Source organism: Mustela putorius, unplaced genomic scaffold (genome assembly GCF_011764305.1).
Source record: "Mustela putorius furo isolate JIRA1106 unplaced genomic scaffold, ASM1176430v1.1 tig00003836_pilon_pilon_pilon, whole genome shotgun sequence".
Taxonomy (NCBI): Eukaryota; Metazoa; Chordata; class Mammalia; order Carnivora; family Mustelidae; genus Mustela; species Mustela putorius.
Genome location: NW_025421989.1, coordinates 36201091 through 36226532, shown reverse-complemented (window position 1 = coordinate 36226532; position 25442 = coordinate 36201091). Strand labels below are relative to the sequence as shown.

Genomic DNA, 25442 nt, shown 5'->3' with positions numbered 1-25442 from the left:
TGTAAGTTGAGTGTTTGTGTGGAAAACATTATTTAAAGGGGAAAGTATGAATCTTTTGTCTACATTTTCTCTCCCCGTTCTTCAAAGAACCAATGAGGCCACAGGCTTCCTACTGGCTAGAGCAAATATCTTATTCAAAGCCTAGCTGGTGTGCCTGGAGGAGAGAGAGGCGGAGGCTACTGGCTTGCCTGCCAGATCTCTCCCTCGAGTCTCTATTTCTTCTGACAGTTCAGAGAAGTCCAGGCTTGACTGTGTATCAGGTGAACCGCCTGGAGCAGCTCTGAAGCGTTGCTCGTGTTCCTCCACATTCCCAGTCCTGGTCTCTTCCTGGGCACAGAGGAGGACCACACTTCCCGGCTGTGGGGAACTTAAGGTGGATCGTTTGTTACCACAGCATAAAATGGCCCACCCAGACAGGTTCACGTTGTTTTCCTGAGAAGAATCCATAGCACCTTAGGATTTCTCAAGGTATGATTAGCCAATGAAGGGGTGGGAAACTTAATGAACTCAGAACTGGGAACTCCACTCCCTGTTCTCTCATGAAAGCTCATAATGGCCACAATTCACTGGGAACCTGTTCCAGGCGACTCTGGATCTGTTTGGCAGTAAGTAACTCCCACGTTCCCAGAATTCTACTGGGCTGGGTAGTTCTATAAAAATCTGTCTCCCCGGAGGCTATTTCAGTGTTGATACTTGTTCAAAAACATTCAATCAAACAAACGTTCATTAAAAAGCTGGCCATCTAACCACCAGGCAGAATTGGAGCAGCAGAATTGAGGCTGACTCTCGGGAACCGGCTCCAAATGAAAGGCAGGACATTCCTCCTGAGGCAGCATCTCGTTCCTCAGTAACACGGGCTACATGTCTGCCGTGGGCTTCCATGGCTACCCAAATGCACAGATCTGGTCTCCAGGATTCTCGTGATCCTTACCCAGTTACCATGGACACAACACACAGTTTGAACAAACAACATTTCTGACCTCATCTGGTTCTCACATTTTAAAAGACATTTGGAGAACGAATTCATTTTAAAATATTAAAGTCAATTGGTGGATTTGGAATTTTGAGTATTGTGATTAAACGAACACAGGAACCTTTTTTTCCACTCAGAGGCAAAAGAATGACTGCTTCAAAAATCATTTTGACAGTGCTCGCTTCGGCAGCACATATACAAAAATCATTTTGACAACCGCTGAAATTTCAAGACAGTATATTTTAAGTAATAGTATTCTATCAATGATAACATTCCTAATAGGAAGTACATGCTGTGGTTTTTTTAGGGGTGAAGGGCTGTGATGTTTACAACTAACTCAGACTATACACGGCAAATACAGTAAAATGTGAACAATCTGGAAACCGAGGTGAATGGCCAAAGTGTTCACTCTACTATCCTTGAAACTTTCCTGTAGGTTTGACACATTTCAAAATAAAGAGTTTGAAAAAATCATGTAGCCTCCAGATTAGTGACTTTCAAACTTTCTCAACAATAGCCCACAATAAAATATAAAGTGTATGCAGTGATCCAGACACAACATACACATATCATCTGAACAAACGCATACAAATTCAATACAGTTTCACAAAACAATACCTGTTACATGTAAGACTCTGAGACTTTTCTTTTTTTAAATATTTTATTTATCTATCTGACAAGGAGAGAGAGATCACAAGTAGATGGAGAAGCACGCAGAGAGAGAGAGGGAGGCAGGCTCCCTGCTGAGCAGAGAGCCCGATGCGGGGCTCGATCCCAGCACCCTGAGATCAAGACCTGAGCCGAAGGCAAAGGCTTAACCACTGAGCCACCCAGGTACCCCAAGACTTGTGACTTTTCTGTTCTATCTTTCTTAAATGCTGGTTGTGACCGGTTGAGGTGAGGTAACTGACCACAAAAGATCACAACCCATTTGAACACTCCCACCCTCAGAGGAGCTTTCTGCAACATTTCTGATACTTAGTATGACCTAGAAACAAAGAAGTACTATCACCAGGAAGACCTGACAGCTTGGCGCATTATGTGGAATTATGTGGACTTTGAAAAACCAGCTCTTCAAACATAGAGGAATTCAAGACATTAAAACTAGCGATTTCGAGGGCAACCGTGATGGGACTCCCTCCTGAGAGCTTTTTCTGTATCCTCACTTTAAAAACCCCTATCACTTTACTCACACAACAACAACAACAAACCTAGGGATTTCGCACATGTTGACAAATGCAGTCATCGTTACTTGTGTGTGGACAAGTGTGTGAGCAAGTATTTAGCAGCCATACAGAATTTGCTCTGACACTCAGGCCTAGGGGCTTACAGTTAGCCAACTCCTACCCTGGGAAATCTCTGTGGCCCCCTTCCCAGCTACTGGCTGCCTCCTTGTCTCCTGGCCATTAGTCAGCCCCAAAGTGTGCCACCCATAAAAATTTCCACACCTAATGGGATCATCCAAGCTGGAGATTCCCTACTCTGCTAACAGCATCTCTGTCTTCCACACAACTTAAGAAAGAGGATTTTGTGGCCTCTCTGGAGATTCACAATGCATGTTTGCATATGAAAGACTAAAAAAACTTGCAATAAAGAAACTTGTTTGACTTTTTTTTAAATCTTAGTATTTTACACACTTAGTTGTATACAGAAAACCCCATCCCCCACCTTTTCTCCCCCTACCCTGCCCTAAAGTTGTTTTGTGGCTAAGGCCACCCCGGGAATAACTGTGAAGTAAGTGAAATGGATCCTTGTTTTCAATGCCTCCTGACACATTCCAGACCCCAGGAACCAAGGCCAACCCCTTGGGTCTAAGTTCCTCTCACATCCCCCTTCTCTCCTGTTCTGTCCATCTTCCTGGACTCTAGCGTCCTGTGCCCCTCAGTGAGGGGGAGGGCAACTGTGGTAGAAAACAAAGGGACTGGGCTTATTGGGCGGTCCCACCAGCAAAACTGGCACAGTTCTTGGTACTTAGCCACTGGATTGACGCTATTTCCGGCACTGGAGTCTCTGTTTCCTGGAAGATGGGGGCAAGTGATGGGGTAGATCTCTGTAGCCCTAGGAGCTTCCAATTCCTAATCTTCTCACTGGAGGGCCCACGTTCACTCTTGCTTCTCTTCTCCAACTGATGCCCATGTGACATGAGCAGAAATCCATTCCTCTCTCCACCTCCACCCCATCCCTGGCGTGGCATTGCCGGGGGTTCTCCTCTTCCTAGAGCCATCTCTGAAAGTTAACTGTCCCTTCCATCCTGGGCTGGAATTTTCACCATCTGCCCCCACCCTGTTCCCCTCTCCCCCTCAACACAATCTCCAGGCCAGTTAACTACACTTTTCCCCACTGGCCAAGGCAATCTGGGCTACCCCACTGGGGCAAGGTCAGTTCACGTGTAGAACAAACACTGCGTGCTGGGCCACACTGAGCAGGAGACCGGAGCCGAGGACAAACCGGGCGTTGTGGATGCAGACGACCACCCCGGTGGAGGGGAGACTGTCGGACAGGGAGATGTTGAGCGGCCCCTCGGTGGTGTTGGCCACCTCCTCCACTGGGGCCCTCGGGGCCAACAGCTTGGAGAGGAGGCTGCTGAACCTACTCACGGTGGTGGCCTCTGGCTCTGGGGACGGGCCTGAACTGGATGCAGTGAGGTTCAGCTCCTCGGGGTCCACACAGAGGCCATCGGAAGAGCGCCCAAAGGCCACCTGGCTGAGGTCTAGGCCAGCCACAGAGCCCGGGGCGGCGCACGGCACGTCGGACACGCGCCCAGAGCTCTCCATCCAGTCCCGCAGCCACTCCAGGTGACAGTCACAGCGCCATGGGTTGCGGAAGAGAAAGAGGCGGCCCAGGAAGAAGCCAGGCTGGAAGGCGGCCCAGGCCAGCACAGTGAGGTGATTGCCATTGAGGTGCAGAGCGAGGAGGCCCGAGAGGTTCTGGAAGGCGCCCTCCTCCACAAAGGCGATGCTGTTGCGGTCCAGGTAGAGCAGCTCAAGCTCCGCCAGGTCCGCGAACCAGGCGCGCGCCACGAGGCCCAGCGCGTTGCCACCCAGGTTGAGCGTGCGCAGGCGGCGCAGGCCTACGAAGGCTTCCGCGGGCAGCTCTCCCAGCCGGTTGTCGTTGAGCAGCAGGTGCTCCAGGGCGCCACAGTCGCGAAAGGCACCTGCGTGCACCGCACGGACGCGGTTGGCCTGCAGGCTGAGCGAGCGCAGGCGCCTCATGCCCTGCAGCGAGCTGGAGGCCACCGCCTCGATGCGGCTGCGCTCTAGGTGCGCATGCGTCAGGTTGGCCAGGCCACGCAGCGCGCCGGGCACGCGGCGGAAGAGGTTGTCGAAGGCGGCGAGCTCGCGCAGGGCGGGCAGCTCGGCCAGGAGGCGCTCAGGCACCGTGAAGAGGCGGCAGGAGGCCAGGTCGAGCCGGCGGAGGCGGCCAAGGGCGGCGAAGGTGCGCGCGTGCAGGTAGCGCAGCTCGCCGTTGTGCGCCAGGCGCAGCTCGGCCAACCGCGGCAGGCCCTTGAAGGCGCCGGGCGTGATGAAGGACAGGTTGTTGTGGCGCAGCGACAGGCGGCGCAGCGACGGCAGCGTGCCGAAGGCCCGCTCGCCCAGGAAGCGCAGGCCGTTCCGGTCCAGGTCGATGGAAGCCGCCTCGCACGGGAACTCGGCCGGCACCCGCAGGAGGCCGGCGCGGTCACAGCGCACGGAGCAGCCGCGCTCGGTGCTGCTGCAGGCGCAGGCGGCGGGGCAGGTGCGCGTGCAGGCCTCCTCCGCCCAGACGCTGGGCAGGCTGAAGACCACCGCTGGGAGGTGAGGAGCGCGGAGAGAAGACAGAAAAGGAACAACCGTCAAAGGGTAGCACCAGTGAAGTCCTACCTGTCCACTTAGCAGGATTCTGCCCTCTACCCACCAAGTTCTCACACCTCCTGCATAACTGCGCCCTCCTAATGCCTTCTTTCCAGGTCCCAGACCTTCCTGGCACAGGTTCCCCACCCATGCCACCCACCCCTTTGCTTTCCAGTTATCTTCACCAGCAAATCCCAGGTGGGATTCTGGCATCTGACCCAATTCGAAACACCCTCCCGCCTGTAACATCACTTGATGCTCTCCTAGAATTCGGCCTAGGGGGTTCGTTGCATGCGTAGGGGGACCTGGAGGGCATCACTGCCGCCTGTGCTCTAGTCCTGCACTGCTCAAAACCGTCGTCGTCACTAGCCACATGTAGCTACTGAGCATTTGAAATATGCCTAGCCCGAATTGTGATGTGCTGGAAGTGTAAAATATACAGCACGTCTCAAACACTTAGTACCAAAAAAAAAGAGTTATCTCATCAATAATTCTTATATTGATTATGTGTTGAAATGACATTTTAGAAATATTGGATTAACTAAAATATTAAAATTAGTATCAACTGTTTCTTTTTATATTTTTAATGGGGCTACTTAGAAAATTTAAACATTTGTGGCTTGCATTATATTTTTATTGGTGCTGCTCTAGTCCCTCCTGCTATAAGAATTCAATAACTGAAAACTTACCCCCCCCCTTGAGAAAATTAAGCCTCAAGAATAAGATTTAAGGAACAGGAGGTTGGTCAAGAAAGAAAATTCTGTCAATCTTTTTTTGTTTTTAACAATCACCACATTTAAGCCATAAGGACAGCATTCTAAATTTACAATGACCTGCTTATGCATCTCAAAAAAATAACTGTGGACATGGTGGAGTTAATTATCATTCACCAGCCCTTGCTCTTTAGAGACCTTTCTAAATCATCACAGGAGAGAATGGTGTTTATAAGTTAATTTTTTTCTGAGCATATGAATGGAGAATCAGATAAAGGCTTCAAAAGCCCTCCAGGAGGCTTGCCACCTGCAGCAAAACAGAATGGTAGCCAGAGGTCCTAAGCCCCATCTTGAGTTCCAATGGAAAAGGCAGCATGGAAGAAACACAGGTTTTATCTGGCCAGGAGCAGCTCACAGGTGGAGTGTGCTCGATCTGAAATTCCTGCAGAGGAACAAAAGTACCCAGAGGTAAACCTGACCACTGACACTCATAATTTCTAGCCTCCCTCAGCAGTACTCCCAAATTCCTAGCAATCATCCCTGACCTCCCACTGTGTACCCATTACCCTGCCTGGGAGCCCTTGTAGGAACCTGAAGGTGTGGCCACACAAGGAGTGTGCAGAATCTGCTTGCTGCTGCCTCTGTGGCTTGGTTCAGCTTCCAGTGCCTTCAGTACATTTGTTGTAGACACTCCATGTTTTTTCAGCTGCTAGGAAGGGGTTCAGCTTTTTCAGACTTGGCTGGAGAACACTCAGCCCTTTGAGCAACCCCTCTGTTGTAAACTGTAGCTAGTTAAACATTCTAATATTACAGAGGCTTGACTTAGTTCTAACCTCTCCCTATGAACTAGACACCAAGCTTCCAGCAAGGTTCTTGGACCTTGTGCTGAGCTTAACTGTAAACAGGGCAGCAGCTGGGCTAGAGAGAAACGCTTTTAGAGACAGAGCCAAGAATATAACCTTAACTCCAGGCGTCAGCTGGGCAGGGATGGGACCTTTTTCTATCACAACTCTTCCAACTGGGTCAAGTAGAAGGCATCAGATTTCCTTACAAATAGTCCTTCATTCTACTCTCTTCTCCTTTTTAATTAAGAGAAGTGCGCTCTCAACTGTATGACTCATGTTTCTACTCCACAATAGCTAACATTGTTCCCGACACACTAAATGTGTGCAGAATTAAATGGAATTGATGCCTTCCTCTGTAATGATTCCTCCTGGAGAATGTCATTTATTAAAAACAAAACATAAGGGGCACATGGGTAGCTCAGATGGTTAAGCATCTGCCTTCGGCTCAGCTCGATGTGGGATCGAGCCCCACATCGGGCTCCCTGCTCAGCAAGGAGTCTGCTTCTCCCTCTCCCTCTGCCTCTCCCCCTGCTTGTGCTGTCTCTGTATCTCTGTCAAATGAATAAATTTAAAAATCTATTAAAAAAAAAAAAAAAAACAGGGCGCCTGGGTGGCTCAGTCAGTTACGTGTTTGCCTTCAGCTCAGGTCGGGATCTCAGGGTCTTGGGATCAAGTCCGACATTGGGCTCCCTGCTCAGGGGGGAGTCTGCTTCTCCTTCTCCTGCTCCCCCTGCTTGTGTTCTCTGTCTCTCTCTCTTTCTCTCTGGGTCAAATAAATACATAAAATCTTTTAAAAAGAAAGTTTAGGTGGCTCAGTTAGTTAAGGGACTGCCTTCAGCTCAGGTCGTGATCCTGGAGTCCTGGGACTGAGTCCCACATTGGGCTCCCCGCTCAGCAGGGAGTCTGCTTCTCCTTCTGACCCTCCCCCTTCTCATGGTCTCTCTCTCTCTCTCATTCTCTCTCAAATAAATAAATAAAATCTTTTTTTTTTTTTAAGTTTGGTTAAAAAAACCTCTTTGTCAAGGAATTCCTGGGATTATGACTGGAATTAGTTAATAAAATGGAACTGCCAGTTTTTCTAAAACACATGCAACAGGGGCGCCTGGGTGGCTCAGTGGGTTAAACCTCTGCCTTCGGCTCAGGTCATGGTCCCAGGGTCCTGGGCTCGAGCCCCACATCAGCCTCTCTGATCTGCAGGGAGCCCGCTACCTCCTCTCTCTCTCTGCCTGCCTCTCTGCCTACTTGTGATCTCTGTCTGTCAAAGAAATAAATAAAATCTTTAAAAAAAATGCAACAGGGGTGGGAGTGAAGCTTTTTATTGTGTCCTTTTTTTTTAAGATTTTATTTATTTATCAGAGAGAGAGAGAGAGGGAGAGAGCGAGCACAGGCAGACAGAATGGCAGACAGAGGCAGAGGGAGAAGCAGGCTCCCTGCTGAGCAAGGAGCCCGATGTGGGACTCGATCCCAGGACGCTGGGATCATGACCTGAGCCGAAGGCAGCTGCTTAACCAACTGAGCCACCCAGGCGTCCCTATTGTGTCCTTTTTAAAAAGATTTTATTTATTTCTTTGACAGAGATCACAAGTAGGCAGAGAGGCAGGCAGAGAGAGAGAGGAGGAAGTGGGCCCCCTGCTTAGCAGAGAACCCGATGTGGGGCTCGATCCCAGGACCCTAGGATCATGACCTGAGCTGAAGGCAGAGGCTCAACCCACTGAGTCACCCAGGCACCGCTTGTGTGTCGTTTTTATCTTAAATGTTGAACCATGTGGATGTATTCCCTATTTCAGAAAATAGATTAACATTTATTTTGAACTTGAAACATTCAAGATGTTGTCACTATTAGAGATCTATTTTCAACCTTTGAAACTTTAAGAGCCATTAGGAATTACTAATTTACTGGATTACTTAGTGAAATTCAAATGAAATCAAGTAAATTCTCAGAACAGACAACCAAAATCCAGTATGGGTTTACCCAATATGAAGACTAAGTATATGTCTAATGGTTCAGAAAAGTAGGGCACTAAAACAAAATTTTTTAAAAAATAATAACATATTTGGGTGAGTTCTTCTTGCAGTAATGCTACAGGAGCTTGTACCAGACTAACATTCCTGCTGATAGCTAGTGTAAACTGAAAAAAATACTTAAACAAAAAAATCTTTGAAGACACGAGAGAGCAACTTAAATAGGCAACCAGAGTAGATACAACCCTTAAAAGAAGAGAAGCTGGGGCATGGTGGTTCAGGCGGTTAACATCCAACTCTTGATTTCTTGGTTTTGGCTCAGGTCATGATCTCAGGATCTTGAGATCAAACCCCCAGGTCGCGCTCCAAGCTGGGCATGGAGTCTGCTTAAGATTCTCAATCTCCCTCTCTCTCTGCCCCTCCCCCTCCCCCTCCTTCCCTCTTTAAAACAAATTAATTTTTAAAAATGAGAGGCAAACTAGGTGAAGACATATTTATCTGACTTTTCCTCTTATACCTAAATAACACTGTATGTTAACTCTACTGGAATTTTAAAAAATAATTATAAAAATGAAAATGAAAAGAAAACTGCCTTTTCCTCTTAGGTCATTTTTTTTTTAAGATTTTATTTATTCTTTTTACAGACAGAGATCACAAGTAGGCAGAGAAGCAGAGAGAGAGAGAGGAGGACGCAGGCTCCCTGCTGAGCAGAGAGCCTGATACAAGGCTCGATCCCATGACCCTGGGATCATGACCTGAGCTAAAGGCAGAGGCTTTAACCCACTGAGTCACCCAGGCGCCCCGTCTTAGGGCATTTTCAAGTCCATGCTGCAGATAGGGAGTACAGTTCAAGCAGAAAGCAAGAGTCTTATCAGGCTGATGCATTAGAAGTCAGAGTATTACAGCTGCCACAGTGTCTGGAAATTGAAGAGGGAAAACACGGAAAAGAAGGAGCCACAAAACTGGCATACAGACTCCCCTCAGATCTTTGTTTGAGTCCTAACATGCATATATGTGGAGTGACTCCAAGGAGCCAAGAAGTGAAGGCCAAAAGCACTAACCAAAGATTTCAACAATTTCCCAGTAATGGGAGACAGATTAAAAGTTCAAGGTCTACCAAGTTAGAAGGACTTATAAAATACCTCAGGCTTTCTATGGAAATCCCAGAAGGCCACACCTTAGCAGTAAAGACCATTTCCCAGGACAAAGGACAAAACTGCACTAGGCCTACCCTAACAAAACCTAAAAGTAAGCCTCCCCAGTATCAAGGTGACCTGCCAGTCAGTACTTTCAGTGAATGCCATGCAAAATTCAACACTCCTCAAAGGAAGATATAGAATCTAGATTTCCTTGTAACTACTACTTGTATACAAATAATACTAGATATGTGAAGCAGCAAAACATGACACTTGTCAAAAGGGAAAAAAAGTAGTTAACAGAGGCAGACCCAAAGACTGCCCAGATGTTGGAATTACCAAACAAGGATTAATTATAAATATGCTAAGAAATTTCCAGGAGAAGATGGATATAATGGGTGAAGACATGGAAAATTTGAATCTTAGAAGAGATAGTGAAACTAACAATGAGCCCAATGGAAATCTTAGTGCTGAAACAACAATATAATATTTGAAAATTTATTTTTTTTAAAGATTTATTTATTTCAGAGAGCATGGCTGGGGAAGGAGAGAGAGAGAAAAGAAAGAATCCTCCAGCAGACTCCCTAAAGAGCATGGAGCCTGATGCGGGGCTCAATCCTAGGACACTGAGATCATGACCTGAGCCGAAATCACAAGTTGGACATCCAACCAACTGAGCCACCCAGGCACACCACAATATTTGAAATTTTTAAAAACTGATTGAATAAGAAAAACAGATTGGACACAGCAGAAAAAAAAAGATTTCATGAACTTGAAGAGAGGTCAATAGAAATTACAGAAGCACAGAAGAAAAAAAAAAGACTGGAAAAAATATGATTGGAACTTCAATGACCTGTGGGATAATATCAAGCAATTAGACGAACATGCATGTATTTGGAGTTTAAAAGTACAGAAGAAAGAGAATACAGCAGAAAAATAATTGACAATTTCTAAAATTTGATTAAAACCAAGAAGCCCAGCAAACCCCAAGTAACATCACATACACATACACACACAAATATACTTCTAGACTCATCATAGTCAAATTGCTGAAAACCAAAGATAGAAAATTCTTTAAAGCGTCCAAAGAAAAAAGACATTACGTAGAGTACACAACAATAAGAACGATGACTGACCCACAGAGGCTATAAGACAAAAATATATATCTTTAAAAAATTTTTTTAAGTAAACTCTATGCCCAATGTGGGGCTTGAACTCATAATCCCAAGATCAAGAGCCCCATGCTCTACCAAGTGAGCAGCCAGGTGCACCCTGAAATTGCATCTTTTAAAGTGCTGGAAAAGGGGTGCGTGGCTGGCTCAGTCAGTGAAGCGTCCAACTCTTGATTTTGGCTCAGGTCATGATCTCAGGGTCCTGAGATCAAGCCCCAAGAAGGGCTCCATGCTCTGTGTGGAGTCTACTTCTCCCTCTCCCTCTGCTCTTTCTTTCTTTCTCTCTCTCTCTCTCTCTCTCTCTCTCAAATAAATAAATAAGTAAATAAATAAAATATTTTTAAAAAAATAAAGGGGCACCTGGTTGGCTCAGTGGGTTAAAGCCTCTGCCTTCAGCTCAGGTCATGATCCCAGGGTCCTGGGATTGAGCCCCGCATCGGGCTCTCTGCTCAGCAGGGAGCCTGCTTCCCCCTCTCTCTCTGCCAGCCTCTCTGCCTGCTTATGATCTCTGTCAAATAAATAAATAAAATCTTAAGAAAAAGAAAAAGAAAATTCATCCCTAACAGATCTTCCGCACAAGAAACAAAGATGTTCTTTAGCCTGAAGGGAAGTATGGAATGAAGAGTAATGGAAATGGCCAATAATGTCACAAAAAGACTTTTTTCTCACCTTAATTGCTTAACAGGTAACTGATTATTTAAAGTCAAAAGAGCAATGCGCTGTGGAGTTTATAACATTTGTAAATGACAAATACGACTAGAGCATAAAGCATAAGAAGGGAAGTAAAACTGAATTGTACTCTTGTAAGGATCTTACATTATAGATGAAGCAGTATAAGATTAATTCAAGGAAGACCACAATAAATTAAAGATGCATATTGCAATCCCTAGAAAATAAAAAAGAACCTTGGCCCCCATCTCACACTATACACAAAAACTTATTTTAGGTGGACCACAGACCTAAATGTAAAAGCTAAGACTATAAAGCTTCTTGAAGACAATATAAAAGAGTATCTTTTGTGACCTAATGGTAAGGTAGGTCTTCTTAGAACCAAAAAGAAAAAAAAAAACATAAAAGAGGAAAATAATAACTTGGACTTTACCAAAATAAAAGAAATCTGCTCTTTGAAAGACACTGTTAAGAGAATGAAAAGCAGGGTTTCTGGGTGATGCAGATGGTTAAGCATCTGACTCTTTATTTCAGCTCAGGTCAGGATCTCAGGGTCCTGGGATCAAGACCCACGTTGAGCCCTGCATTGAGCCCTGCATTGGGCTCCACACTCAGAGAATCCTGCTTCAGGATTCTCCCTTCCCCCTGCCCCTCACTAGGTCGAGTTTGCGCGTGCTCTCTCTCTAAAATCAATCAATCAATCATTTAAAAAAACGGGGGGGAATGGAAAGACGGGCCACAGACTGGGAGAAAATAGCTATATATTGTCTCTGTATATATAGCTCATAAAAGACTTGTATCCAAAATATATAAAGAACTCTCAAAACTCAGTGATAAGGAAACAGATAACCCAATTAATAAATGGGCAAAATATGTGAAGAAACACTTGACCAAAAAAAGATACACAAAAGGCAAACATGAAAATATGGTCAACATCCTTAGTTATTAGGGAAATGCATCCTACTAGAATGACTAAAATTATAAAGATCAACATACCAAGTGTTGAAGAGCATATGGAATAACTGGGACCCTCTTACAAGATTGGCGGGAGTGTAAAGTGGTACCACCACATTGGAAACAATGTGGCGCTTCCTTTAAAATCAAACATACACCTACCTTATGATTCATCCATTCTACTCCTAGGGAAATAAAAGCATATGTCCATACAAAACACTTGGGCACGAGGCGCCAGTGTGGCTCAGTGGATTAAGCTTCTGCCTTCAGCTCAGGTCATGGCCCCAGGGTCCTGGGATCCAGCCCTGCATTGGGCTCTCTGCTTCCCACCCGCCACCGCCTGCCTCTCTGCCTACTTGTGATCTCTCTCTCTCTCTGCCAAATAAATACGTTAATAAATAACTTTTTTTAAAAAAGACTTGGACATGACTGTTCACAGCTGCTTTATTCATAGTTACACAGAACTGGAAACAACATTAACACCCACCAAGTCTGAACAGGTAAACAAATTATCATGTAGCTACACAACTGAATACTACTGGGTGATAAAAAGAAATGGATGAATCTCAAGATAATTCTGCTGAGTAAAAGAAGCCAAACAAACAAACAAAAATACATAGGATCTGATTCCATGTACGTGAACATTACTCTGTAGTAACAGAAAAATCAGTGGTCAGCCCAGGATGGGTGGGGAAGCAGAGAGGGACATGGAAGGAGGAACCTTACAGGGGCATTGGAGGTAATGGATATGTCCATTATATATCCATTACCTCTACCTTGGAGGTAATGGATATGTCATTTATCTTGATTGCGCTGATGGTTTCACAAGGGTACACTTCAAATATGTTCGGTTTGTTAAACATCAATTATATTTCAAGAAGTTGGTTTTTTTTTTAAGATTATTTGAGAGAGAGAGCACAAGAGAGCATGAGCGAGTGCGTGGGGGAGGGCAGAGGAAGAGAGAAATTTAAGCAGACTCCATGCTGAGTGCTGAGTCTGTCACAGAGTCTCATGTGGAGCCCCACACAGAGCCTGACATGGGGCTCGATCTCATGACCCTGAGATCATGACCTGGGCTGAAACTAAGAGCGAGACATTTAATTAACTGCAGCACCCAGGTGCCCTAATAAAGCAGCTTAAAGAAAAAGATATCAAGGAAAGTAATACAGTGTATACATATATACACATATATATACCATATATGTATATGACTTGTATTACATAATATAAAAACAACTACAAACAAATAATGAAAAGACAACTAAATAAAAATGGTTAAAAGACTTGAGACACTTCATGAAAGAATATATTAAGTAGTCACTAGGGAAGTGCCAATTAAAACAATGAGATTTCCTTATACACCCACTAGAATGGCGACAATTCAAAAGACTGACAACCCCAAATGCTGGCAAGGACATAGACCAACTGGATTCTCACATGGTTGGCAGGAGTGGAAAATAGTTCGGGAACTCTGCAAAGCTTTGGCAGTGTCTATTAAAGCTAAACATATGCCTACCCTATGACTCAGCAATTCCACTCCTAAGTATTTACCCAAGAGAAAGAAAAGAAAGGTCCACATGAAGACTGTACAAGAATGCTCACAGTGGCTTATTCAGAACAGATAAAAATTGGAAACTACCCAACAGTAGAGAAAGAAAAAGGAACAAACCATTGATACAAACAACAAAAACATTATGCTGAGCCACAGAAACTTGACACAAAAGGGTACATACTATAAGATTATACTTCTATGCAGTCCCAGAACAGAGCCGTTGGCAGGGGGGCTCTGAGAGCTCAACAGAGTAAGGCCTGCAGATGAACTCGGTCCCAAAAGACAGCAAATATCTGTAAGACGTAGTTTGGGAATGTTATCTGGGTGATAGGAGCATGTATCATAGAGTTCAAATTAATCAGATTTTGTGGGTTTCTTTTTAATTAGTGTTTGCTCAAAGCTAAGCTTGCTACCTTTTTCTCGTTTTATATGACAATCTGCAAGGTAAGTATTATTCTCTTCTCATGAAAGAGGAAACTGAGGTTCAAAGTGGTTAAATGACATCAACCTTTGGTTTTTGTCTTTCCATTATGCTGTACTCTTCCCCACCAGACACACCCAAAGAGCTTCCGTCTCTTTAACTATAAACTGAAGGGCCCGCACTTCCTGCCCTTTAGGGGCCCTTCTGGCTCTCATTTTCCCGGTTGGGCAGCAGCTGTTGCCAACCACCACCTCTAAGAAAAAGTACCAGAACCCCGTGGGTCTCTGCCACCTCCTCCCAGACACAGCTGTTTGGACTGGGGATAAACATTTGACCTAAGCAGAGCCAATCAGATTCATTCAACAGCCCCTGCCCCCTCCCCACCAACTGGCTGTGAACATGGAATGGGCAGTGAAATGGTGGGCATCACCAGTACAATACTGGGGCTAGGTTTGTTACCAGAGCCATGTGCCAGTCAGAGTTACAAGGGAGCAGGAGTCCAGGGCAAGGTGAGGAAGCTGGTGTGCGGACAGAGGACAAAACCCCAATGTGAGAATCACAGAGATGGAGATAAGGAAGAGCGGGAAGTTGCTAGCCAGCTTGCTGGTTCCCAGAAGGCTCGCTAGTTGATAGCTGTTTCTATGACGTTTCCTCATTTCCATTTTATAAACCTATTCAAACCATCTATGTGGACAAGTGGATTTCTGTTCCTTGTGACCAAACCATCTCTGATAGTAGAGAATGTTTGATACTTTTTCTGGCTACCCGGCACCTTTTAAGTACTCTTTCTACATTTAGGGAATTTTCTACATTATAAGTCCTTCTCCTCAAGATAGAAGCCAGAAACTCTCTTTCCCAACGTCCCTTACAGTTAGGGCCGAGGCATGTGACCTAGTTTTGCCAATTGGACACCCAAAGGGACACTTGGATTCAGAAGTAAGTGCAAGGCAGAAACCATTTTCTGGCCAGGATGACGGCAGAGGTATCTGGATTTTCGGGCTCTTGGGGTATTATTTCTGGGACCCAGTGCCCAGCATGATGCCCATGAGCTGCCAGATGGGTCCACCAGTGGTGGTGGCCTCAGGGCCTTTGCTGGAGCTGTCCGGCTCCCTGGCTCAGGCATTGCTCTGGGCAGTGGTCCCCAACCAGGAAAACTGGGAATACCTCACAATCCTGAATAACCCTTTCTTGGCTTCAACAGTACCTTAAGTAGGTGCTGTGGTTTACAACAAGAATCTAAAACATCATCAGAGGTGAAACAGGTCCCCTTAATATCTGCACCATCTCCTCCTTCTGGCCCCTTCCTCCCCCACAAAGAACCTTGTGAACATTCCACCTTGAAAGAAAAAGCTACTCAAATTCAGGACCAGGCGGTGCCCCTCAACCAAAAGGAAGCTCCTTGCTATTCACTGGCACAATAAATAGAATATAGAATCAAAATTTGTTGAGGCCATCCCTGATTTTTCCAAATGCAAATGAAAAGGGGCCTCTCCTGTCATCAGCAGTGATCGTTCCAGAAACAAATCTCCTCGGCTGTCCAGGGCCAAGTTCCACTGGGATCCCTTGGCCAGAAAAACATTTACCGAATTAAAATAAAGATCACAGTTTGTGAGAGGTGAAAGTCAAACTCCCCGGCAGTTGCTGAGCAATTTCTGTTCGCACACCAGTATTTTTGAGAAGGATCCATGTGGAAATCTGAAAAGGTTTCAGACTTTCCCAGTCTGACGTTGGGAGAGGAAGATGGGAAAATCAGCCAACCTGGCCCGGTCTCAGGACTGGCCGCTGCTCAGCCAGGCTCTGTCATAGCTCAGGGTTACGAATACAGGGCTTTCCAGAGCATTCAATCTGGAAGCACTCATCCTGAGGGCACGGCCTCTCTCATTCTCTCATAAACTCTGATGACACTGCCTTTCATCCCTGCCTTCTCACACTGCTCTCTTGAGCGTTTTGTTTTGCTTTAACCTCAGCCAAGGTTTCCGAATCTCAGTTCCCTCATCTGTAACAGGCAGACCCTTATGAGGAACGGATGAGTTGTAAAGCTCAAAACAGCTGTGAAAGCATGGGATAAAGCTAACAGCAAGCTCCACGGGGCACTGTTGCCACAGGATTAAATCTCACCAAGAGACTAGTACTTCAAGGACCACATGGAGATCTGCCCCCAAAGTGGAAAGCAAGACACGAAGTATGAGACTAGTGAAGTTACAACAAGTAGACTGCAAGGAAGAGTCTAGAATGGTTCTCTGCCTGGGCTGCACATTAGAATCACCAGGTGGACCAACTTTATTAAAATGGGATTTATTGGGCACCTGGGTGGCTCAGTGGGTTAAAGCCTCTGCCTTCAGCTCAAGTCATGATCCCAGAGTCCTGGGATCGAGCCCCTCGTCGGGCTTTCTGTTCAGGAGGGAGCCTGCTTCTCTGCCTACTTGTGATCTCTGTCAAATAAACAAATAAAAATCTTTAAAAAATAAAAAATGGGATTTATCCACATGGTATAAAATGTTACAAGGTGTAACCTAGAATTACCATACGCCCCAGCAATTCCACTCCTTAGGTATATACCCAAAGGAATTGAAAGCAGGTGTTCTAATAAATACTTGGGCATGAAAGTTCATAGCAGCGTTATTCACAATAGCCCAAAGAGGGAAACAAATGTCCATCAACAGATGAATGGATAAACAAAATGTGGTCTGTCCACACCATGAAATATTATTCTGCCATAAAAAGGAATGAAGTAGCGATACACACTAAATGTGGATGAACCTCAGAAACGTTATGCTGGGGGTGCCTGGGTGGCACGGTCGGTTAAGCATCCAACTCGGCTCAGGTCGTGATCTCAGGGTTATGAGATCGACCCCCATTGCCCTCCGAGCTCAGCATGGAGTATGCTTAATATTCTCTCCCTCTCCCTCTGCCCCGCCCCCCCGTGCTTTCTCTCTCAAATAAATAAATAAATCTAACAAACAAACATTAGGCTAGGGGAAAGCAGCCAGACACACAGGCCACATACTGTAGGATTCCATTTACATGAAATGCCCAGAAGAGGCAAAGCCGTAGAGACAGAAAGTAGGTTAGTGTCTGCCAGGGGCTGGGAGTAGTAAGAATGCGGAGTGACTGCCTAATAGGTAGAGGGTTTCCTTTCGGGGTGATGCAAATGCCTTGGAAATAGAGGTGATGGTTGCACAACATTGTGAATGTGCTCAATGCTGCCAAACTGTACACTTCAAAATGGTTCATGGTTTGGGGCACCTGGGTGGCTCAGTCAGTTAAGCGTCCAACTCTTAGCTCAGGTCTTGATGTCATGTTTGGAGCCTACACTAAAAAAAAAAAATAAAGTATTTAAAATGGTTTATGATTAAGGCAGCTGGGTGGCTCAGTCAGTTAAGTGTCCCAACTCCTGATTTCTTGATTTTGGCTCAGGGCATGATCTGGGGGTCCTGAGATCGAGCGTGCACATTGGGTTCCATGCTGGGCATGGAGTCTGCATAAGTCTCTCTCTCTCTCTTTCTGCCTCTCCTCTCCCCTCACCATGCATGCAGGTGCACTTTCTCTCTCCCTCTTTCTCTCTTTCTCTCATAAAGAAAATGGTTCATGGTTAATTTTATGTTGTGTGAATTTTACTTCAATAAAAAAATAATAATAATAGTGAATGTTACAAGGTGTCCAGAATCTAGGCAAATACAGAAAAGGGTCCCTGCTTTTGTGTTCGGGTCTGATGTGTTGACCACCTCCGCACTGCAGGGAGGCAGGGAAGGCTGGGTTCAGATGCCCCATAGAATGAGATCTTAATGTAGACCAGCTGAGGAATTTCTCCTTCAGAGGCCCTCCGATTTTCAGATGTGTGCTTTTCCCCTTGAGGTCTGCTGAGGAGACCAGTTATTCATGGAGTTTCCAACCACAGACTGAGTTTTAAGTGTTTCTTCATCCTCATTGTTTTCAAAGAACTTGTGCCTCACGAAACCAAAATAGCAAGGGAAAATATGGTCATTTTCTGCTTTCAGCAAAATCTCTTCAGCCACTTTGGCTCTGGAAGTCATTCTCTTCCCACTCCCTGCAAATGCTGTCCGGGTTGCTCCTCAGGCCAAGACCCAGTGCTGGATTTTCAAAACAAAATGGGTTGGGGGAATGGAGAGGCAGTGGGGGGAGACCATCCCATGGCCTCTGACATCACGGTAATCCCGGAACTTCCTTCTCATGCCACAAACATACCTTTTGTGACAGTAAAGACAGAGAGGATCCTGGATTCACCCCTCAGCTTTGCTGACTAATGTGCGTCATGGGGGATGGAGAAACTGGTGTGTCTCAGGAAGGGTGTTCTGCTGATAGCCTCACAGGCCCTGCGAATCCTATGGTAGAGAGCTGTCCCATAGGAGGAGTAGAACACAAGGCCCCAGGAAGGCCTCCGGGCCTAAATATTGATAATCGCCCCAAAATGAAACAAGTGCTCTACTTGTTTCAGTGGGGGGAATGAATGATGAACAAACTAGTAGCCCCCATTCAAGGAGTACTACTCTACAATCAAAGCCAACGAGCTACTTATCCATGCAACGACACCGATGAATGGCGCACGCATACTGCCCTTCACTGCACAGCACCTGAGTCTCATTAATAAAGGATGTGTTCTCTTTGGGGTGCAGGCGCTCTCTCCCTACAGACTTCCTTTTCTCTTTTAAGTCAAGTTGATGAAGGTATAATTTACCTCAATGGAAATGTACTCATTTTAAGTGTATAACAAATGCAACACATCTGTGTAAGCTCCGCTCTACACGGGATTTAGAACATTCAGACCATTCAGAAAGTTTCCTCGGGTCCCATTGACAGCAGTCCTCTCCCCATCTGCAGCTCCAGACAACCACTGATCCACTTTCTGAACTGTAGATTCGTTTTGCCTATTCTAGAACTTCATATAAATGGAATCGAATGGTTTTTTTCAGTCAGCATGATGTTTGTGAAATGCATCTGTGTTGTCTGAATGTCACTTGCTCCTTCATTTTTTTAAAGATTTATTTATTTAATTGAGAGAGACAGAGAGATCTCAGGGAGCAGCAGAGAGAGAGGGAAAGAGAAACCTTCACAGACTCCTTGCTGAACGTGCAGCCAGACGCGGGACTCGATCCCATGGCCCTGACATCATGACCTGAGCCCAAACCAAGAGTTGAACCCTCAACCAACTGAGCCACCCAGGGGCCCCGGTGGTTCATTTTTACTGCTGGACAATATTCCACCGTGTGGATGTACCCCAATTTGTGTGTTCAGTCACCTGTGAATGGGCATTTGGTTTGTTTTCCAGTTTTCACCTGTGATGACTAAGGCTGACGGAAGGATTTGTGGGTGAGTCTTGCTGCGGACATGTGTTTTCAGTTAGCATTTACCTAGGAGAGGAATTGCTGGGTCAGATGGTAAGTATCTCAGTTGCTTCACATCCACACCAACACTTGCTATGTCTTTTTAACTCTAGCCATCCTAGTGGGTGTGAAGTGGTATCTCCTTGTGGGTTTCATTTGCATCTCCCTGATGACTAATAAGGTTGAGTATCTTTTCATGTACTTGCTAGTCATCTGTATATCTTCTTTGATGAAAGAGCTATTCAAAATGTGCTGCCCATATTTTAAAGATGGGTTCTCTTAGGGGGCACCTGGCTGGCTCAGTTGGGAAAGCATGTGACTCGATCTTGGGGTCGTGAATTTGAGCCCCACATTGGGCATAGGGGTTAATCATTTTTAAAAAAATTGTAATGGGTTGTCTTATTATTCAGTTTGAAGAGTTTCTGAACTTGATACAGATATTTTTAGGCGCAAGGCCTCTATCAGGTACCGTAATGGTTCTCATCTGGGCGGCTTCACCCATTTAACAAATCTTTACAAGCACCTACAATGTCTTAGATTCTAGAGACAGCAAGGTGAATAAAACAGAAACCCGGGCCCTTGTTAGAGACTTGTGGTTTAGAGCAAGCCCTGGGTGAGGAACCCTGTAAAACAAGGAATTGGGATATTACGCTGTGAACAGCAGGAAGACCCCAAAGGGGCTGCCATAGTGGAGAGGGGAGGGGCGGGAAGGGGAGGAGCAGAGAAGGGAAGGGAAGGGGAGGGGAGGGGAGGGGAGGGGAGGCACTTCCAGTGAACCCTCCTATCCAGAGAATTTCTGTTCCGCTTTTGTCCCAGATTTGCCCTGCCGTGAGCCACTTCTGATTCCCCCACGACCTTGTTTTGTCAGGCTCATTTAATCATTTTTTTTTTCTCTAGCTAAGGAGGTACAACCCTATCCCTGCCTGCTTCTCGGGAACATGTCGTTCATAATCCTGTGACTTGTAGTCAGAGTAATACTGTCTGTGCTGCTGAGTGTGTTTTAAATTAAAGCGCCAGGGGATGTGGAGACGGTCATTAATTTTAAGTGCATCTATTGTTAGCAAATGATGTCACTGCTAAGCTCTCCAACTTGTCACAAGAAGTCTGGATGTATTTCGGGTTTCTGCGGCAGCAAGAACAGCTCCCGTTTTGCCATGCGCAGGCTAGGAATACTGTCTGCATTCTGTCAGGGATGGGAGAGCTTTGGGTACACACTGAAAATCATGCTGGCTCAGAGAACCAAACATTCTGTCCCAATGAGTCAATCAAACTTCATATCCTTTCTAGGTAGAAGATATGGCAAGGAGCTGGCTGTTCGTAATTATATGTCAACCTCTGTCCTTTGGAGGCTCCTCGGTGTAGAAAGTCATGTCCTGCTTATCACAGTGTTCCCTGCACCTTGTTCCAATTCTGTTTCTCATTTATGTATTAGATCTTCCATAAAAGAATGCAAGCTTCTCAAGGACAAAAGCTGTCCAATTATACCCCTCATAATATCCCTGGAGTGTACTGTTGACTCACTGAATAGACCAAGCTCTACTTTTTGAAAAAGTGGAATAAAGGGTAAGAAGATTCTATTACTACCATTTTGGAATTATCTGGCAAAATTTTCTCTGCCAGCACTGCACACAGACGTCTATCACATGGGTACTTATCACCTCAAAGAATTACATTCACCCAAGGGCCAGAAAAACAGATTCTTTGTGTAGAATTCTTTACTGCAGAATTTACCAAGGGATTTTTTTTTCCACCTGGGCCATCTTGGCTTTGAGCAGGTGGGTCTGCAGAGGTGTGGCAAAAAAATTCTGTGAGGAGTCTTCTTGTTATATTAAAACCCACGTAACAATAGGACCAAAAACCTTGGGGAAGAATGTTTCAACATCCATAATCACACAATTCCCACCTGATATTTTCATTTTTTTCTTCTTCCTTTAGGAAGATGGCTTAAGGGATTTTTTTTATACTAAATAAGCTTAAAGTAATATGACCACTGTAGTTCTTGGTGATTACACCAATGAAGTTGTATCGGAAATTAGAATAAGAAAATGATGGGGCGCCTGGGTGGCTCAGTCATGAGGCATCTGCCTTGGGCTCAGGTCATGGTCCCAGGGTCCTGGGATTGAGCCCGGAGTGGGGCTCCCTGCTCAGCAGGAAGCCTGCTTCTCCCTTTCCTGCTCATCCTGCTTGTGTTCCCTCTCTTGCTGTCTCTCCCTCTCTCAAATCAATAAAATCTTTTTAGAAATTAAAAAAAAAAAGAACTCATATCTGAAATTAGAATAAGAAAATTGCCAAAAGGTTATTTCATATATTTGGCTCAGGAATTCTGTTTTTCAACAAACAAACAAGCAAACTAAACCCCCCACCTGTTCTGTTTTATCTCATTCTCCATTCCCTCCCCCCTGATCACAGTTCTGTACATGGTGTCCATGTACGGCTTTCATGGAAGCCACTTGAAGACCAAGCTCCTTGGGTAGAAGCCCTGTGGTTTCCATGCATCTTCTAGAATCTTCTATGGGCTCTCCAACCCCTGCCCCCACTGGCATCTATCTGCTGGGGGTCAGAAGGAAGGGGCCTTGGAACTCACCATGCAGTAGCAGGACCAGCATCCCGTGGTCTTTCATGCACCCGGTGGCTTAGAACCACCCAGATGTGGACTCCCTACCTGAAGGGAAACAGCACAGGTCACCGAGCGCCCAGGAGGGGTCCCTGGAGAACGGGGACACACAGGCCCCTCCCCACACCTGTGCACTTCCTCCTGAATGCCCTGCCTTTGCCCTCTTCTTCACACTCACTTCTCCCCCATCGATCTTGGTCTTAAGAGAAACCAGTAACAACAGCCCACCAGAAGCTCCCCCCACCCCCAATTGACAGCTTGGCTCTGTTTGGAAACCCTTCATCAGACTAGAACCCTGACAGCAACACAGATGGACTCACTGACAACCCAGCAAGCAAATGGACAGAGAGGAGACCTCTGCTGAGAAGCATTCATGAATAGTCAGTCCCCAAATGTCGCTTACTGTCCTGGGGGTCTGCCTGGTCCTGCTCCTCCTCCAAGGCGCCCTTCGGCTCCCCAAGCCCATCCATCTCCTAAGTCTGGCAGCCACAGACCTAAAAAATGGTCCAGCAGAGAACTAATGGGGAGTGGAGGTGGGGAGGGGGAGATGGTGAGCAGGAGTCGAGGAGAAATACTTGCTTGTGCAGGTTCGAGTGCTTATGTTTCTTTCTCCAGATTTAATGGCAGGAAAATCCTGTATCAGATGAGGATTAACAGAGATGAAAGAATTTGTCTGCCTTTCGAATCACCAAAGCCCGGGACAGATTTTGCTGACACACCAATCGGCTTTATCTCCAGGCCTTGGCCTCTCCATCTGCCTGGCCCCTTTCTCTCCTTAAACCAACCCCCACAGATCCCACCTCCTGCCCTGACCCCAGCCCCAGCCCCCAAGCAATATGTAGCCAGAAACTGGCTTCCTGCGGCTGCCAAACAGCATTATCAGCATTTTCAACAAAGACACTGTTATATAACCTGGAGAGGTGGGGAAGGGACAGAGCTCTCCATTTTCACCAGATTCCCATGGGTGTGGGGGCTGGTTTAGGGGAGCGGAGGGGGCAGTTTGGGTGCCCCCCACATTCTTCTGTCCCCAGCAAGCTTGGCTGTAGGATCCGGCCCTCTGCTCTGCTGGGACTGACCTGCCAGGTACCCAGGGCTTAGAACCACCCAAGGGGAGACAGCCCACATCCTGGATGGCCTGACCTGGGTATGCTGGCGTCGATGGATGGAAGCCTGGAGTTCCCTTCCCACAACCGGGGCTCGGGGTGCAAATCTAGACGTCCGCCGCTGCCGTGCCTGGAGAATTTTGGTTTTCTTGCACTTGGGCCTTGTAAACCAATATAAGGCTGAACTCGCTATAACCTCTGCTGGGAAGGAAAGCATCCTGGCAATGGGGTAGAAATGGGTGCATGGCCTTACAAAGGAAACCGCTGCCCAGGCTGGAAGGCGGCTGGAACAGCGAGTCCGCACCTACAGTCCTTGCGCGCGGCTTACTGGACCCACCTCGCCTTCAGTCCTCTCCAGGCTCTTGGGCCAAGGACCTGTCCTGAGGAAGACCTGGGCTGTCGCTCTGGGCCAAGGACCTCCCTGAGGAAGACCTTCTCTACCTAGGAAATCAGACATTTCTCCCAGATGCAAAGTCAGGAGCGGTCAGAGACCCTCTGTGGGGAAAGGAAAGGACCCAACCGCCAGGCCAGCTAGCACCACGGTCTACAGCTGGAGAACAGGCCACCTTGCTATCAAAAACTTTGATCCCAAGGGTCCCAAGGGGTTAAAAGCAAGAGGGTGGGGGTGGCCACAGGAAGTGCCACCGAGAACTTCTCTATACGGTATACCCTCAGGGAGAAACTTCAAAGATCGAGGTAGTCTGGCCCCCAGCCACACCCGCTGCACTCGTGCTGAGGATGTTGCAATGCTGTTGGTAGCTGATAAGAAGGAAAAGGGAGGAGCAGTGTGTAAGTAACCCTGTGAAACAGAAGCGGCCCAGGAAGCAACACTCTGCCTTTGCAGGTGGCCTTCTAGAAAAGCTTCCTGTCAGCAGAGGAGGGGTGGGAAGCCCTGGTGTTTCTTCGTAATTCCTGCTGCACGGGTGGAGGTCGGGGGCAGCCCCACAGGGACACAGCTAGGGGCCACGAGTGAGGGGAAAATCAAAATTCCTCCTGTGGAGGCACGAACCAGATTGTTTCTATTTCTCTCCCTCCTATCCCTCCTGCTTGCACACACAGACACACACACACCACATTGGGGGAGGAAGGGGGACGGAGGGCACGGACATGTGAAGATTGATTTCAAGTGAAAAAAAAGCACTTTTTTTTTTTTTAATTTCTGTAATCCCCACACTCAACACGGGGCTTGAACTCATGACTCTGAGATCAAGAGTCCCATGCTCTTCCAGCCAGGTTTGTGGCTGATTCAAATCGCCCTCCCACAACGCCAAGATCACCCTCAGACTAGGCAAGATGGAGGGAGACTCAGGGTGAGGAGTCATGGGGCCCCCGGGACCTCAGAACGCAGTGCCCAGACCCTGAATCTGCTTTTCTTAATCATCCTAAGCATAGACTGTGCCATTACTGTGTATGCTGGAGAAGTGGCCTCTTAAGGGTCAGCTATTTGCACATGGAGGACATGTGGGGTGAAGGGCCCTCATGGTCTGGGATGGACCCAGGCAGGTTAAGTGACCTGTTTCCCAGAGTGACAGGTAAACATGAAGCGAGGACCCTGTCCCCCTGCCTCCCAGTCGCTGGGCTTTTCCGGGACCCTAGCAAGACAAGGGAACAAAAGTTGCCCCCCCATGGCCACTCCCGCTGCCTGAGTGAGGAGGGGGAGGTACCAGCCCACTTTTTGCTAGGCACCGAAGGCACCCCTAATCTGCGTTGACTGAAGCTATTCCACGGCTAAAATACCTAACTCCTTTGTTATCTATTAGCAAATCCCCCTGTCCTTTCACTTCCAACCTTCGAATCAAAACTCCCAGCTCGGTGACCAGCTTGGGCCTCGCTGCTTCACTGGGCGGAGGGGAGAGGCAGAGAAAACCATGCCCTCATTCCGCGGAGCCCCCCCACCCCGGGTGGAGTGACGTCACCCCAACCGCAGACCAGGTGCAGACTCGCGCCCCCTTCCTTCTCCCGGGGCGCAGGGCGCGCCACCGCAGCAATGGAGGGGGCTACAGGCATTGAGTCACAGGTCTGGACCTTTCGGCCCAGCCGCTCCCTTCCCCCCTCCCCGGGCGTCGGAGAACTAGTTCAGCTCGCTAGCCCCGGCTGGCAACCACGCGTCACACCGTGGTTTTCACCCCTTAAGGTCACGTCCTTGCGAAACCTTT

The 25442-nt window shown here is 46.9% G+C and overlaps 1 protein-coding gene across 1 annotated transcript; it reads right to left on the bottom strand.

Annotated features, from left to right (window-relative positions):
• Positions 1-1229: 1229 nt before the first annotated feature.
• NYX (nyctalopin) lies at positions 1230-24335 on the bottom strand. The gene is made up of 4 exons (XM_004755137.3): positions 23324-24335; positions 22587-22817; positions 22154-22231; positions 1230-4760 (listed from the first exon to the last, which is right to left on the bottom strand). The coding sequence occupies exons 3-4, from the start codon at positions 22188-22190 to the stop codon at positions 3352-3354; spliced, it is 1446 nt and encodes a 481-aa protein (XP_004755194.2). The 5' UTR covers positions 22191-22231; positions 22587-22817; positions 23324-24335; the 3' UTR covers positions 1230-3351.
• Between the last annotated feature and the right edge of the window lie 1107 nt (positions 24336-25442).